We start from the raw sequence: 14,352 nt of genomic DNA on the forward strand, positions 1-14,352 counted from the left end.
CTAAAAGACTCCTGATCTGATTCTACTATATTAAAAAAACCTCAAGCATCAAATATCCATTGATAAGATACTGTTTGGAAGATTGTTCATTCTAATGAGATACAATGTGCCACGTGTCCTTTCAGGAAATATTCAGATGTGTGAATCACAGCAACAAAACAAACCTGGAATGGGAGCCAGAGGGTTCAATGAAAGTAGGAGGGCTATTGGGCAAATGCAACTGACAGCAGTGGCTGGGCCTGAGTGCTTGATAGGAAAGACTACAATCCCATCATGCTTTGTGCGCTCACTTCCGCCGGGGGGGGGGAGAAAACACGCAACGCGGCCGCGCGATGCCTGCCGGTAGTTGGAGTCCAGCCTTCCCGGCAGCGACTGCGCCAGCTGGCTTCGGCTTCGGCTTCGGCGTCTGGCTGCCTCGGTGTTTCGGCGAATTCCGCCGGGGTGGAGAAGTTACCGGGAAATCGCGTTGACTGAAATGAATCCGGAGACGGTCGCCGGTGGGGGCCCACCTTAGAGCCGCCCGCGTTGAGGAAGGAGGCCGTGTTTACATGGACAGGATGTGGCCGAGCAGAGGAGCGAGAGGCTGGAGCAGGCTCTGAGGAAAGGACTTGTCAAAGCCTTCCAACACCATCTCCCGGACCATGGGCGCGGAGTAACAGCCAGTTGCGTTCAGATTTGTCCCGGGGGGGGGGAGGGGTTTTATTTAAAAATTTAAAAAGTTCTGGTTACAAAATGGGGCAGTTTCTGCAGCGTAGCTGATGGTCAGTGGGACACAGACTGGAAGCCTGCTCCTGAACTTGAGCAACATGGGCTTCACACTCAGGCTGCTGTTGGCAGGCTTCACCTTCAGCTGCCTCTGCCTCCATCTGCTGCTGGCGATGACAGAGCAGGAAAAAGGCGCAATCAGGTAAGGGTTCAAACACTGGTGTCACCCGGGCCTCCTCTGTACGCAGCACTTTGGACCACTCCTGTGTCCCAGCTGTCATAGTTTGATAATCGGGTGTTTGGTTTTGAAGCAAATTATAACTGTTATTGACACTAAAAATAGCTTGAAACTAACTATGGTGAAGTTTTCTCAGTGCTAGTGTAATAAAGTTTTCGTGCTCCACCAACTGTCATAAAGTGTGCTTGTGCATTTCTCTGTGAACTTTGTGCTGATTTATTACATTCCTTCATGATTTTAGCACTTTGTTTTACTTTCCCCTTGCTCGCTTTTCTGTTTCTGATGGTGAATGAATGTGTAATTAGTATGTGCATAAGCCCCCAGACATCTTTGTTTTTACCTACAAACAAAATGACTGCAGATGCTGGAAACCAGAGTCTAGATTAGAGTGGTGCTGGAAGAGCATAGCAGTTCAGACAGCATCCGAGGAGCAGTAAAATCGACATTTTGGGCAAAAGCCCTTCATCAGGAATAAAGGCAGAGAGCCTGAAGCGTGGAGAGAGAAGCTAGAGGAGAAGCTAGAGGAGGGTGGGGGTGGGAGAAAGTAGCATAGAGTACAATGGGTGAGTGGGGGAAGGGGATGAAGGTGATAGGATGGGGAGAGGGTGGAGTGGATAGGTGGAAAAGAAGATAGGCAGGTAGGACAAGTCATGGGGACAGTGCTGAGCTGGAAGTTTGGAACTAGGGTGAAGTGGGGGAAGGGGAAATGAAACTGTTGAAGTCCACATTGATGCCCTGGGGTTGAAGTGTTCCGAGGTGGAAGTTGAGGCATTCTTCCTCCAGGTGTCTGGTGGTGAGGGAGTGGCGGTGAAGGAGGCCCAGGACCTCCATGTCCTTGGCAGAGTGGGAGGGGGAGTTGAAATGTTGGGCCACAGGGCGGTGTGGTTGATTGGTGCGGGTGTCTCAGAGATGTTCCCTATAGCGCTCTGCTAGGAGGCGTCCAGTCTCCCCAATGTAGAGGAGACCGCATCGGGAGCAATGGATACAATAAATGATATTAGTGGAGGTGCAGGTAAAACTTTGGATGTGGAAGGCTCCTTTAGGGCCTTGGATGGAGGTGAGGGAGGAGGTGTGGGCACAGGTTTTGCAGTTCCTGCGGTGGCAGGGGAAGGTGTCAGATGGATGGGTGGGTTGTAGAGGGGCTTGGACCTGACCAGGTGGTCACTGAGGGAACAGTCTTTGCGGAAGGCGGAAAGGGGTGGGGAGGGAAATATATCCCTGGTGGTGGGGTCTTTTTGGAGGTGGCGGAAATGTCGCCGATGATTTGGTTTATGCGAAGGTTGGTAGGGTGGAAGGTGATCACCAGGGGCGTTCTGTCCTTGTTATGGTTGGAGGGGTGAGGCCTGAGGGCGGAGGTGCGAGATGTGGACGAGATGCGTTGGAGGGCATCCTTAATCACGTAGGAAGAGAAATTGCGGTCTCTAAAGAAGGAGGCCATCTGGTGTGTTCTGTGGTGGAACTGGTCCTCCTTGGAGCAGATACGGCAGAGGCGGAGGGATTGGGAATATGGGATGGCATTTTTGCAAGAGGTAGGGTGGGAAGAGGTGTAATCCAGGTAACTGTGGGAGTCGGTGGGTTTGTAAAAAATGTCAGTGTCAAGTCGGTTGTCATTAATGGAGATGGAGAGGTCCAGGAAGGGGAGGGAGGTGTCAGAGATGGTCCAGGTAAATTTAAGGTCAGGGTGGAATGTGTTGGTGAGTTGACGAATTGCTCAACCACCTCACGGGAGCACGAGGTGGCGCCAATGCAGTCATCAATGTAGCGGAGGAAGAGGTGGTGAGTGGTGCCGGTGTAATTACGGAAGACCGACTGTTCTACGTAGCCAACAAAGAGACAGGCATAGCTGGGGCCCATACGTGTGCCCATGGCTACCCCTTTGGTCTGAAGGAAGTGGGAGGATTCAAAGGAGAAATTGGAACCAATTCGGCCAAACGAATGAGAGTATCAGTGGAAGGGTACTGTTGGGGACATCGGGACAGGAAAAAACAGAGGGCTTGGAGGCCCCGGTCATGGCGGATGGAGGTGTGGAGGGATTGGATATCCATGGTGAAGATGAGGCGTTGGGGGCTGGGGAAACAGAAGTCTTGGAGGAGGTGGAGGGCGTGGGTGGTGTCTCGAATGTATGTGGGGAGTTCCTGGACTAGGGGGATAGGACAGTGTCAAGGTAGGTAGAGATAAGTTCAGTGGGGCAGGAGCATGCTGAGACAATGGGTCAGCCAGGGTGGTCAGGCTTGTGGATCTTGGGAAGGAGGTAGAACCGGGCAGTGCGGGGTTTCCGGACTATGAGGTTGGAAGCTGTGGGTGGGAGATTTCCTGAGGTGATGAGGTTCTGTATGGTCTGGGAGATGATGGTTTGGTGATGGGTGGTGGGGTCATGGTCGAGGGGGCGGTTGGAAGAGGTGTCCTCAAGTTGGTGTTTGGCTTCAGCGATGTAGACGTCAGTGCGCCAGACTACCACTGCGCCCCTTTTATCTGCTGGCTTGATGATGAGGTTGGGATTGGAGGGCTGCGCGTTGTGAGGATGAGAGGCTGGAGTGGGGGAGGGGGTAGACAGGTTGAGGCGGTTAATGTCCTGGTGGCAGTTGGAAATGAAGAGGTCGAGGTCAGGTAATAGGCCAGCACGGGGTGTCCAGGTGGATGCAGTGTGTTGGAGGTGGGCGAAGGGGTCCTCGGAAGGTGGACGGGAGTCCTGATTGTAAAAGTAAGCTCGGAGGCGGCGGAAGAAGTGTTCGGCGTCACGGCGTGTATTAAATTCATTGATGCGTGGACAGAGGGGGATGAAGATGAGTCCTTTGCTGAGGACTGATCGTTCGTCCTCAGTGAAGGGAAGGTCTGGAGGGATGGTGAAAACTCGGCAGGGCTGGGAGCTGGGATCTGGTGTGGGTGTGGAGCTGAGAGTGGGGGCAGAGCCTGTAACTGGAGTGGGTGTGATGGTGGGGGGAATGGGGTGGAGCTGAAAATGTGTTGCTGGAAAAGCACAGCAGGTCAGGCAGCATCCAAGGAACAGGAGAATCGACGTTTCGGGCATGAGCCCTTCTTCAGGAATGGGGATGGAGTCATGAGCAGGAGTGGTGTTCCCCTCACGGTTCTGGGGGCCGGGAATGGTGACAGTGGGATCTGTGGGGGGCGTGTCAGCAGAATGCAGGTGAGTGGCGTTGGTGGGGGCGGAAGTGGTGGCAGACACGGCAGTAGGGGTGGCGGAAGTCACTGAGTGTGTGACACCAGCGATGATGTGAGGGGTGGAAGTAGCTGTGGGAGTGGCCATGATGGCTCTATGCTACTTTCTCCCCACCCCCACCCTCCTCTAGCTTATCTCTCCACGCTTCAGGCTCACTGCCTTTATTCCTGATGAAGGGTTTTTGTCCGAAACGTTGATTTTACTGCTCCTTGGTTGCTGCCTGAACTGCTGTGCTCTTCCAGCACCACTAATCCAGAATCTTTTTGTTTGTATTTTCATGCAATTGAAAATTTGGTGTATTGCCAGCCAAAGTACTTGAGCAGGAAGTTGGTGTCATTGAATTTCGTCATTGTATGTTCACGCTGCACTGGAACCAGGACTGGAAGTAGTGCACCCCAAATTGTTGCCTCTCCCTTGCCTTAACACTGGCTGTTGTGTTGGCTGAGCTCCTTGATGCTGGCCACCACCCCAACTACCCACCTTGATTCATGCCTCAGGCTGATGGGGAGTGGGTGAGACAGCAAATGAGCCACCAACTGCTCTTTCTGAGCACACTCTGGGTCAACCATTCTCTAATTTGTAGTGTGGCCAGCAGGCTGCTCTGTTGAACCTATTACAAATGTCCTATATTGTTGCTGGTAGTAACGTCAAAGGGACTGGGATTGTAAGGGCTTTCAGTGTGCCCCTTTCAGTTATGATGAGTAAACATAGCCATGACAAATACTTTAATACATTTATCTATGCAGGAGAATCTGGATGTTGTAATAGAGAAAGAGGTTTTTGAAGGAGTACCAAAAGCTTTGTCATAGAGAGGGGTTTTTAGGAAATGAAGGATTTGAACAGGATTAGCAATGCATTTCCACAATCTTCATGGCAAAAGGAACTACCACCTATATGGTGTAAAAGGGCAAGTCTTAGGAGGTGTTGCTAGGAAATATAGGGCTGAAGAATGTTACGTGTGAGGAGCTAAGGTTGCTTAGGCATCTAAACAGGATTAAAGTTTTAATTCATGGGAACTGGACAAATTGAGAATCAATGAGAGATGAACTGATAGAAATGCAGCTGACATTTTAGTCTCATTTCAAGCAGATAGGAAAAGGGGTAAAATATAAGGTGGGATTTAATGGTACTTGCTGAGCTGCAGCAGTCTCTGTGACATAGTTTTCCCTTCTTTCCCAATGGCAGATTAAATATGCTGCAAATCAAAAGATTCTCCAAGTGTTCGTAAACTTAAAACATGTTTATTCTTTTTAAAAATGTGTATTTTTATATCACGTAACCCTCAAAGTATTATTTCCTTACTTGGGTTATTTTAAAGGTACAAGGTTTGGAACATCATAGACCTTTGATGAAGTTGTGTGTTAGCTGTTTATTTCAGTGTGTGATACATTCCACATTACTGTGCATGCACAACTTAGTGAAAAAAGTGGTTTTCTTTCATGTGGTCTATTTGCCCACTCCCCAGAGGTCCTTTCCCACCTACAATTTTCACTGATCCCAATCCATCTTCCCTCAAATGGTCAATTTATATTTCTAATCTTACACATTCCATTCCACCTTTCCTCATACATGAGGATTGGGTCTGTAGCTTGAAAGCTTGGTCATGGATCATAAACAACCTGAGATCTATTCATCTCCCCACATTAAACTTTCACTCATCAGTTATGCTAGTCATCTTCAACCAACCTGCAGTTTCCAGGCTGGTATGTGTCAATACCAAGGGAGGGAGTTCATTGACCATGGTCTTCATTTGCGATCAATATCTGAATTTGCATCATAAATCTATTTGTCATGAAACATTTACGTGCTCATTGAAACTAACTCCATATTGCAACTTTCTCCCAAGCTGTGGTTTTATTCTGGTCAATAAGGTTAATATCAGTGCACTGGTGACCATTTGCCTCACCCATTGTGAGTGAGGGTTATTTAGCTCTTGGCCATCAAGAGTAGCTGACTTGACAGTACTCTTGAGTCTCCCTTTTTTATCGGGCTAGAAGCCAGACACACTTAAGTGCCATCACTTTCATCCAGCTCAAATCTCTCTCTCTCTCTCTCTCTCTCTCAGCCCCACTAGCTAATGGGCGAGATTCCCAAGTCCTACAGTTCTTGGCCAATTCATGATGGAGTGCTGCCATTGTTTGAACCTGGACCTCTCCTAGGCCTTGCCAACTCCCCACCCCCCGGTGTTCTGCCCTCATTTGATGTACTTCTCGGATGTCGAGGCACCTACCCTTTCCCACTTAACTGTCTCATCATGCTTACTGTTCTCCAGTTACAGATTCCCACTCTTGCTGTTCCTCTTTTTACAAATTCCCACAATCCTCCCCACCCCCTCTCCCCCTCCCCACCCTCTTCCTCCTCCTTCCTCCTCCTTCCTCCTCCTTCCTCCTCCTTCCTCCTCCTCCTTCCTCCTCCTTCCTCCTCCCTCCTCCTCCCTCCTCCTCCCTCCTCCTCCCTCCTCCTCCCTCCTCCTCCCTCCTCCTCCCTCCTCCTCCCTCCTCCTCCCTCCTCCTCCCTCCTCCTCCCTCCCTCCTCCCTCCTCCTCCCTCCTCCTCCCTCCTCCTCCTCCTCCTCCTCCCTCCTCCTCCCTCCTCCTCCCTCCTCCTCCCTCCTCCTCCCTCCTCCTCCCTCCTCCTCCCTCCTCCTCCCTCCTCCTCCCTCCTCCCTCCTCCTCCCTCCTCCCTCCTCCCTCCTCCCTCCTCCCTCCTCCCTCCTCCCTCCTCCTTCCTCCCTCCTCCCTCCTTCCTCCTTCCTCCCTCCTCCTTCCTCCTTCCTCCTTCCTCCTTCCTCCTTCCTCCTTCCTCCTTCCTCCTTCCTCCTTCCTCCTTCCTCCTTCCTCCTTCCTCCTTCCTCCCTCCTTCCTCCTTCCTCCTTCCTTCCTCCTCCTTCTTCCTCCTCCTCCTCCTCCTTCTTCCTCCTCCTCCTCCTTCTTCCTCCTCCTCCTCCTTCTTCCTCCTCCTCCTCCTTCTTCCTCCTCCTCCTCCTTCTTCCTCCTCCTCCTCCTTCTTCCTCCTCCTCCTCCTTCTTCCTCCTCCTCCTCCTTCTTCCTCCTCCTCCTCCTTCTTCCTCCTCCTCCTCCTTCTTCCTCCTCCTCCTCCTTCTTCCTCCTCCTCCTCCTTCTTCCTCCTCCTCCTCCTTCTTCCTCCTCCTCCTCCTTCTTCCTCCTCCTCCTCCTTCTTCCTCCTCCTCCTCCTTCTTCCTCCTCCTCCTCCTTCTTCCTCCTCCTCCTCCTCCTTCTTCCTCCTCCTCCTTCTTCCTCCTCCTCCTTCTTCCTCCTCCTCCTTCTTCCTCCTCCTCCTTCTTCCTCCTCCTCCTTCTTCCTCCTCCTCCTTCTTCCTCCTCCTCCTTCTTCCTCCTCCTCCTTCTTCCTCCTCCTCCTTCTTCCTCCTCCTCCTTCTTCCTCCTCCTCCTTCTTCCTCCTCCTCCTTCTTCCTCCTCCTCCTTCTTCCTCCTCCTCCTTCTTCCTCCTCCTCCTCCTCCTTCTTCCTCCTCCTCCTTCTTCCTCCTCCTCCTTCTTCCTCCTCCTCCTCCTCCTCCTTCTTCCTCCTCCTCCTCCTTCTTCCTCCTCCTCCTCCTTCTTCCTCCTCCTCCTCCTCATGAGCAGCCTCTTTATTTCAATGTGTGACACGTACTAGATTGCTGAGTTACCACGTATGTGCACTCTTGAGGGACATTGCTGGGAGAACCTGAATGGTGCATATTGTGGAGGAACATAAGATCAACTACACTGACTGTTGGACTGCTGCCAGGTTCAGTGGGGTAACAGTGGTGAGCACTGACAATTTTCCCATCATTGCCACTATGTACAAAGTTCATCTGAAATGCATAGTTTGACAACTTAGTACTGTGTAGCAATCAAATGTTTCCACGATCCTATAAATATACTGCAAAGAATGCAGTGTTTTTGTCTTTTATTATTTATTTGAGATACTGGAAAGTTGTATGACGCACTTTAATCACTGAAATCTATTTATGCCTCTTTCACTTCATTTTATCCTACCCAAGAAACTTGAGACATTTGGCCTTTGTGTGTTATTTGTTCATTCTATGGAGAAAATAGGAGAACGTGAGGTGTTTCAAACCGTGATCGTAGTGGTGCTTGTGTTAATATATGTGCGAGGTAAATTTTACCACTTCATTCCCTCGTCCAGGTTGTTTAATGACGGTGATGATTGGCAAAGATTAAGGCGGCCACCATGATCAGAAGATGCCGCCATTCCCAACATTTAATTCCAGTTAACTAATTTACATCAACATGCTCAGTATATTTATCTTTACAATCTTATTTTTGGCCATCTAATTTGCAGTGGTCTAACATCTGCGTTTAAATTTCCACTTGAATGGAACTAGTTATGTTGAGGCTTAAATGTCAATATGGTAAACACAAAACTTTGTGTTAAATGATAACAATTACTGTGACTTGTCTCAAGGAACCTTTACTTGATAAAAATGAATCAGTTCTATGATTGAAAACTGAATTCCAGTAGCCTTTTACCAGCAGAAAGGCTTTAAGTTCAAATGTTTTGCTTTTTTTTCCTCTGGCAAACTGAATTAGCTTGCTGTGCTAGTAAGTAATGCTACATATTCCATAACTGTTCACTACTTTTAGCTTCTGAAATTCTTCAGAGTAATTGTAAGACCGCATAGTTTTCATTATATACTGTGCTTTGCAAAATCCCTTTTTATTACAAAAAATAATAAACTTATTACAAATCACATGACACATGCTTGGTCACTGAATGTTCATATGTATTATATCGCTGCAAAAGAGTTGTCATAAATCAGATGTGGCGTGATGCCACTTAGCTCATATCCTTTTACATAGAAACATAGAAAGTAAAAGCACAAGTAGGCCACTTGGCCCTTTTGAGCCGATTAGCCATGATCTCTGTAAATGGCAATCATCCAACTCGGTATTTTGTTCCCATCATTGCCCCATATCTTTTGATCTCTTTAGACCTAAGAACTATATCTGTCTCCTGCTTGAAAACATTCAATGCTTTGGCCACAACTGCTTTCTGTGGCAGAGAATTCCAGAGGCTCACCTGGAATAAGGACTCTCTAGTCCTTATTTCTCCTTATCTCAGTCCTACATGGCCTGCCCCTTAGATTGTGGCTCCTCGTTTTGGACTCCCCGTCTTCCTGCCTTTAAGCCTGTCTAGTCTTTTTAGAATCTTTTAGGTTTCTGAGATTTCTTTCCCTCCAAATTCTTCTAAACTCCAGTGAATAGAATCCTAACCGTTACATTCTCTCCGTACATCAGGCCTGCAATCCCAAAGGTCAGTTTTGGTAAGGTAATATTTTTGTTTGGTTATGTCTGCTGGAGAAATACTTTGAGACTGCTCTTTGATTTAACTATCTCTTGTTTTTTTTTCTTTGCAGGAACGAAGTTGTTGAAATGTTTGAGCATGCATATAACAACTATATGGTAAGTGTTTCATTTTTATTCAGTTGCCTTTGTGCAGTGTTTTCATTCAAGCCATCCAGGACAAATGGAAATCCAAACTATTTGGATGTATAGGGGAGGCATTGGCTGGTGGTATTACTGTTAACTACCACTCCAGAAAGTCAGTTCGTGTTCTTAGGAATTGGCTTTAAATCCGGCCTTTGCATATGGTGAAATTTGAATTCCATACTAAATCTGGAATGAAGAGTCTAATGATGACCAGGAAACCATTGTTGGGGGGAAACAATCCATCTGGTTCACCAATGCCCTTTAGGGAACGAAATCTGTTGTCCCGACCTGATTTGGCCTACATGTGACTCCAAACCCACAACAATCTGGTTGACTCTTAACTGCCCTGTAGGCAATTAGGGATGGACAATAAATGCTGCCTTGCCAGTGACACCCGCAAGCTGTGTGAATAATTTTTAAAAAAGTAGCAATTTCCTTGTTGCTGTGCTCCAATGAGGACCGCAGCAAAATGTCTCCAGTTTTTGTTAAATGTTAGAGTCCAGTTTTCTACTGTATCTTGCAGGTATTGCTGTCTGACATGGAGTTTATGAGCCCCACTTTTGAGTTTTTTTTGTTGATCCCAACTAATATCAAACATTATCAGAATTTGTTCCATACCTTTTTCATATCCCATCGAAGTCAGTAAATTCCATTCGATGAGACAAATATTTCTTCAGATTTATACAAAAACACGAAGAAAATTCCTTGAAATTCTAATTGGAAATTAACCATATGTAGGATGATTTTGCAAATTTGTACTGCTCCTTTGCCAGTCAATAGGCATGTGTAGCATACAATTTTCCATTCGCACTGGTCAAAATTTCATGGCCTACATAAAACTGAATTCTGAAAGTTCAATGCTGGCTGCCAAGGCACTCCGTTGGCAGTTCAGTCATTAATTTTGCCAATATTGTTTGTAGGCATTTCCTGACTACTTTTGATCATGTCCATCACACATTATCACCAGAGACTAAAGGACTTGCTACCAATGCACAGAAATAGAATGTTCTGGAGACAATTCCTTGTCTTCAAACATTTAACGTGCATATTCAAAAAAAGGCGTTTCATCACATTTTGAAGTAGGGAAAGGAATTACTGAATGCTGCTGGCTACCCTTTGTTTTTAAGCGCATAACAAGTATGCCAGTACAACCAACATTCCAATTTCTGATCTTATGGCTGGGTTTTGCAGTTAGCAGCAATCAAGCTCTGTCATCTCTTTGTTGCATTTGCAGGTTGCCCACCATGGACTTTCTGAGCTTTGGGACCTGGGATCTGGGACCTTTTTGAATAAATCAATAAATTGTACATCTGCTTAATCAGTCAGTTTGCAGAATCTTTGAGGCAGGCAGAGTCTGAACCAGGGAATGCAAACCAGAATAGCTAATCCAATGCCCAAGTATGCAGAAAAAGCAAAATGGGCAGCAAGATTTAAAAACAAAGTGCAAGGAAAGCATTTTTATTTTGAACTCTACAACTAGAATTAAAATTTTAGGGGAATATGTGCCCACATTTCTAATGCTTAAGTTTCAGATTTACCCTTTTAGATGAAGATGAGCGGTGTTAGTCTCAGTTATTTCTATCACAAAATCTGAGCCAATCCTTTCCTGTATCTTGCATCTTTTAGTTAAAATCAACTCTGAGAAAGTGAGGACTGCAGATGCTGGAGATCAGAGCTGAAAAATGTGTTGCTGAAAAAGCGCAGCAGGTCAGGCAGCATCCAAGGAGCAGGAGAATCGACTGCTCCTTGGATGCTGCCTGACCTGCTGCACTTTTCCAGCAACACATTTTTCAGCATCTTTTAGTTAAACACTATTGCTGATTCTCTCTGTGTACAATTCGTTAATTCAGAGCAAAATATTTTTTAGCTCATTTTCTGTTTTCATTATGCTCAGAAAAGAAAAGCAATTTTTTGCTGTGATTACAAATAGCTTTTTAACTTGCTTGTAAATATAGTATACCACTTTACATGCATGCGCTTGCATGTAAATATAGTATACTGCTTTACATGTATGCGCTTGTATGTAAATATAGTATATGGCTTTACATGCTTGCGCTTGCATGTAAATATAGTATACTGCTTTATATGTATGCACTTGCATGTAAATATAGTATACGGCTTTACATGCCTGTGGTTGCTTAAAACTGAAGTTGCAAAAAGATGATTAGTTCAATTTTTTTGATACTACACTGCATGAAGCATGTTTAAATTGATTTTATCAAAGGAGCTATTTCTAATATTCACATCAAATATATTAGGAATCACAGCATTTATCTTACAGAGTTCACTTGAAAATTGTGAATGACTTTTTTGTAATTGCACAAGTTATTCCGACATGAAGATAGCTTGGTTAGCTGAAAGTGTACTGAAGTTGTTAAAAGTATTTGACTGGTTGTATTCCCTTGATTAAGTTTAACTATGATGCACTTTTATGAAGTAACTCACTTTGCTGTTAGTATTATTTCCTCAGCATAGCATTATGCAGCTGACAAGTTTACTTTTTCAAGAGCATGGGAAATCATTGAAAATATTGCAATACATGGTAAAGATTTCAAGAAAGGGGCTGGGAGCAGGACAGCGTGGAGCAGGGCTTAGTATTGTTATGCTTTAAATTCTGGGGCTTGCATTCAACTGCAGCAGGGTTAAAGGTTTAGGTAGTTGGAAGGATGCTATATTCAGTGAAAGTAACTAATATCAGCCCAGGCCTCAATGATTAGATTAGATTACATTACAGTGTGGAAACAGACCCTTCGGCCCAACAAGTCCACACCGACCCGCCGAAGCGAAACCCACCCATACCCCTACATTTACCCCTTACCTAACACTACAGGCAATTTAGCATGGCCAATTCACCTGACCCTGCACATCTTTTGGACTGTGGGAGGAAACCGGAGCACCCGGAGGAAACCCACGCAGACACGGGGAGAACGTGCAAACTCCACACAGTCAGTCGCCTGAGGCGGGATTGAGGCCATAAGCATAAAATTGGGCACAAATCACTTGGCATTCCCAGTTACAGAGATTGAGATTATGTGAATGGTCGAGGAAGAGGGATATTCACAGTGATGTAACATATTGGGAGAAAGTCAATGGAGCTTCACTTGACATATGATTCTGTGGTGGTTGATCTGAGGTTGATTCGGGCATCCTATGCTATCTGTTTCATTCAAAATTATATGCTATCACTTATGAATATATTATCAAGCCACTGTAAGCCTAGTGGTACTGCATGCCATTTCTGAAACCAGTTAAAAATGACGTTCTGATATTTAGGCTTTATTTGTTGCCTTCATCTGTCTCATTAGGAACATGCATACCCTGCTGATGAGTTGATGCCCTTGAGCTGTCGTGGAAGAATTCGTGGATTAGAGCCAAGTCGTGGTGATGTTGATGATGCCTTAGGAAAGTACGTTCTAGATTTGAACGTTCAGAAATACTGTCATTTGTAATCATGAAGTGGAGAACAGTTTAAGAACAATGAATTTTAAGTAAAGGATAAATTGTGCGTTAAGTACATCTGATAAATGTGGCAAGTAGAAAAAAATCTTTGTTTTTTTTGGGCATTTGGAACAATCTGAAATAAGTTTTCATAATTTATGTAGAAATACATTTTATATTTATAGGCTTTGGTGCTGGTTCCCAAATCTGTGGAGTAACTACAAACAATATTTTGCGAAAACCTAACTTAGGATATCCTGTAAATAACAGCGCTGCTCAAAGTAGCTGTTCTAATGAGATCCATCATGCTTCAGCGGTAAATTCTCCAAGTCAAAATACCACAGGTTGAAGCCACATGCCAAAACACCTAGACATCACTTAGTCCAACACATTTGGTACTGAGGGAGTGCTGTGCTGTTACAGGTGCTGTTTGACTGTATTTTAAATTGAGGCACCCTCTGCTTTTTCACGCACAGACTTTTACAGCACAGCAAAAAGACCTTTTTCACCCCTTGTGTCCATGCCAATATTTAAGCATCTATCTTTTCCAATCCCATTTTCCAGTATACTTTGGTGTTTCAAGTGTTGGTCTACATACTTGTCAAATGTCTTAAGAGTTCCCACTTCTATTACCCTTTTAGGCAGAGAGTTCCAGATCCCCACAACTGTCTGAGTGAAAATATTTCTCCTCATATCCCCTTTAAATCTCCTGCTCCTTGCCTTAAAACTGTGCCCTCTGGTTATCAACCTCTCCACATGAGGGAAAGGCTTTTCCTCTCTACCTATCTGTATACCCCACATAACTTCCTATATTTGAGTGGTGTTCCCCTTCTGCCTTATCTGCTTTAAGGAAAATAACCCCAGTCTATCTAACCTCCCTTAATAGTGGAATTTCTCATCTTGGCGAATCTCCTGTGCACCTTAAGTGCAATCACTTCCTTCCTGTAGTGTGGTGACCAGAACCAAAAAACAATCAAATGAAATCATTCCCAAAAAAGCATTGAAACGTGAGCAGTGGAGTTCTTCAAATGCCCTGGCAAACAACAATCCCTCAACCAACATCACTAAATCGGATCATCTGATCATTTGTTTCATTGCTATTTGTGTCTAAAGTAAATCATTGGCTTCTGATCATTTCTATATATCTTGACTTGCAAAGAGCAATATACAATTGTAAGTTTTGTAAAGAATTTAAGCTGCTAGGAGAAAGCATAAAGCTGTACAAACTCCCATAGGAACTTTGTTCTGATTATGTACTTTGCCAATTATCTTATCATTGACTATGTGGAAATAAAGTGCCACAAAAATTCATTGACTGCTGTGGAATGGATTTCCCAT

The 14,352-nt window shown here is 45.5% G+C and overlaps 1 protein-coding gene across 2 annotated transcripts in view; it reads left to right on the top strand.

The window, feature by feature from the left end:
- Nucleotides 1-389: 389 nt before the first annotated feature.
- The window catches only part of LOC122564781 (ER degradation-enhancing alpha-mannosidase-like protein 3), a 68,350-nt gene continuing 54,387 nt past the window's right edge, over nt 390-14,352 (top strand). For both annotated transcript variants that reach the window (XM_043719997.2, XM_043719998.2), the window contains exons 1-3: nt 390-907; nt 9,504-9,549; nt 12,882-12,982. In XM_043719997.2, the coding sequence (XP_043575932.2) occupies nt 759-907; nt 9,504-9,549; nt 12,882-12,982 (296 nt within the window). In that variant the 5' untranslated portion in view covers nt 390-758. The remainder of the gene's footprint in view (nt 908-9,503; nt 9,550-12,881; nt 12,983-14,352) is intronic.

The sequence above is a fragment of the Chiloscyllium plagiosum genome, unplaced genomic scaffold (genome assembly GCF_037043375.1).
Source record: "Chiloscyllium plagiosum isolate Xiang-an unplaced genomic scaffold, Cpla_swu_hap1 HiC_scaffold_21, whole genome shotgun sequence".
NCBI classification, from domain to species: domain Eukaryota; kingdom Metazoa; phylum Chordata; class Chondrichthyes; order Orectolobiformes; family Hemiscylliidae; genus Chiloscyllium; species Chiloscyllium plagiosum.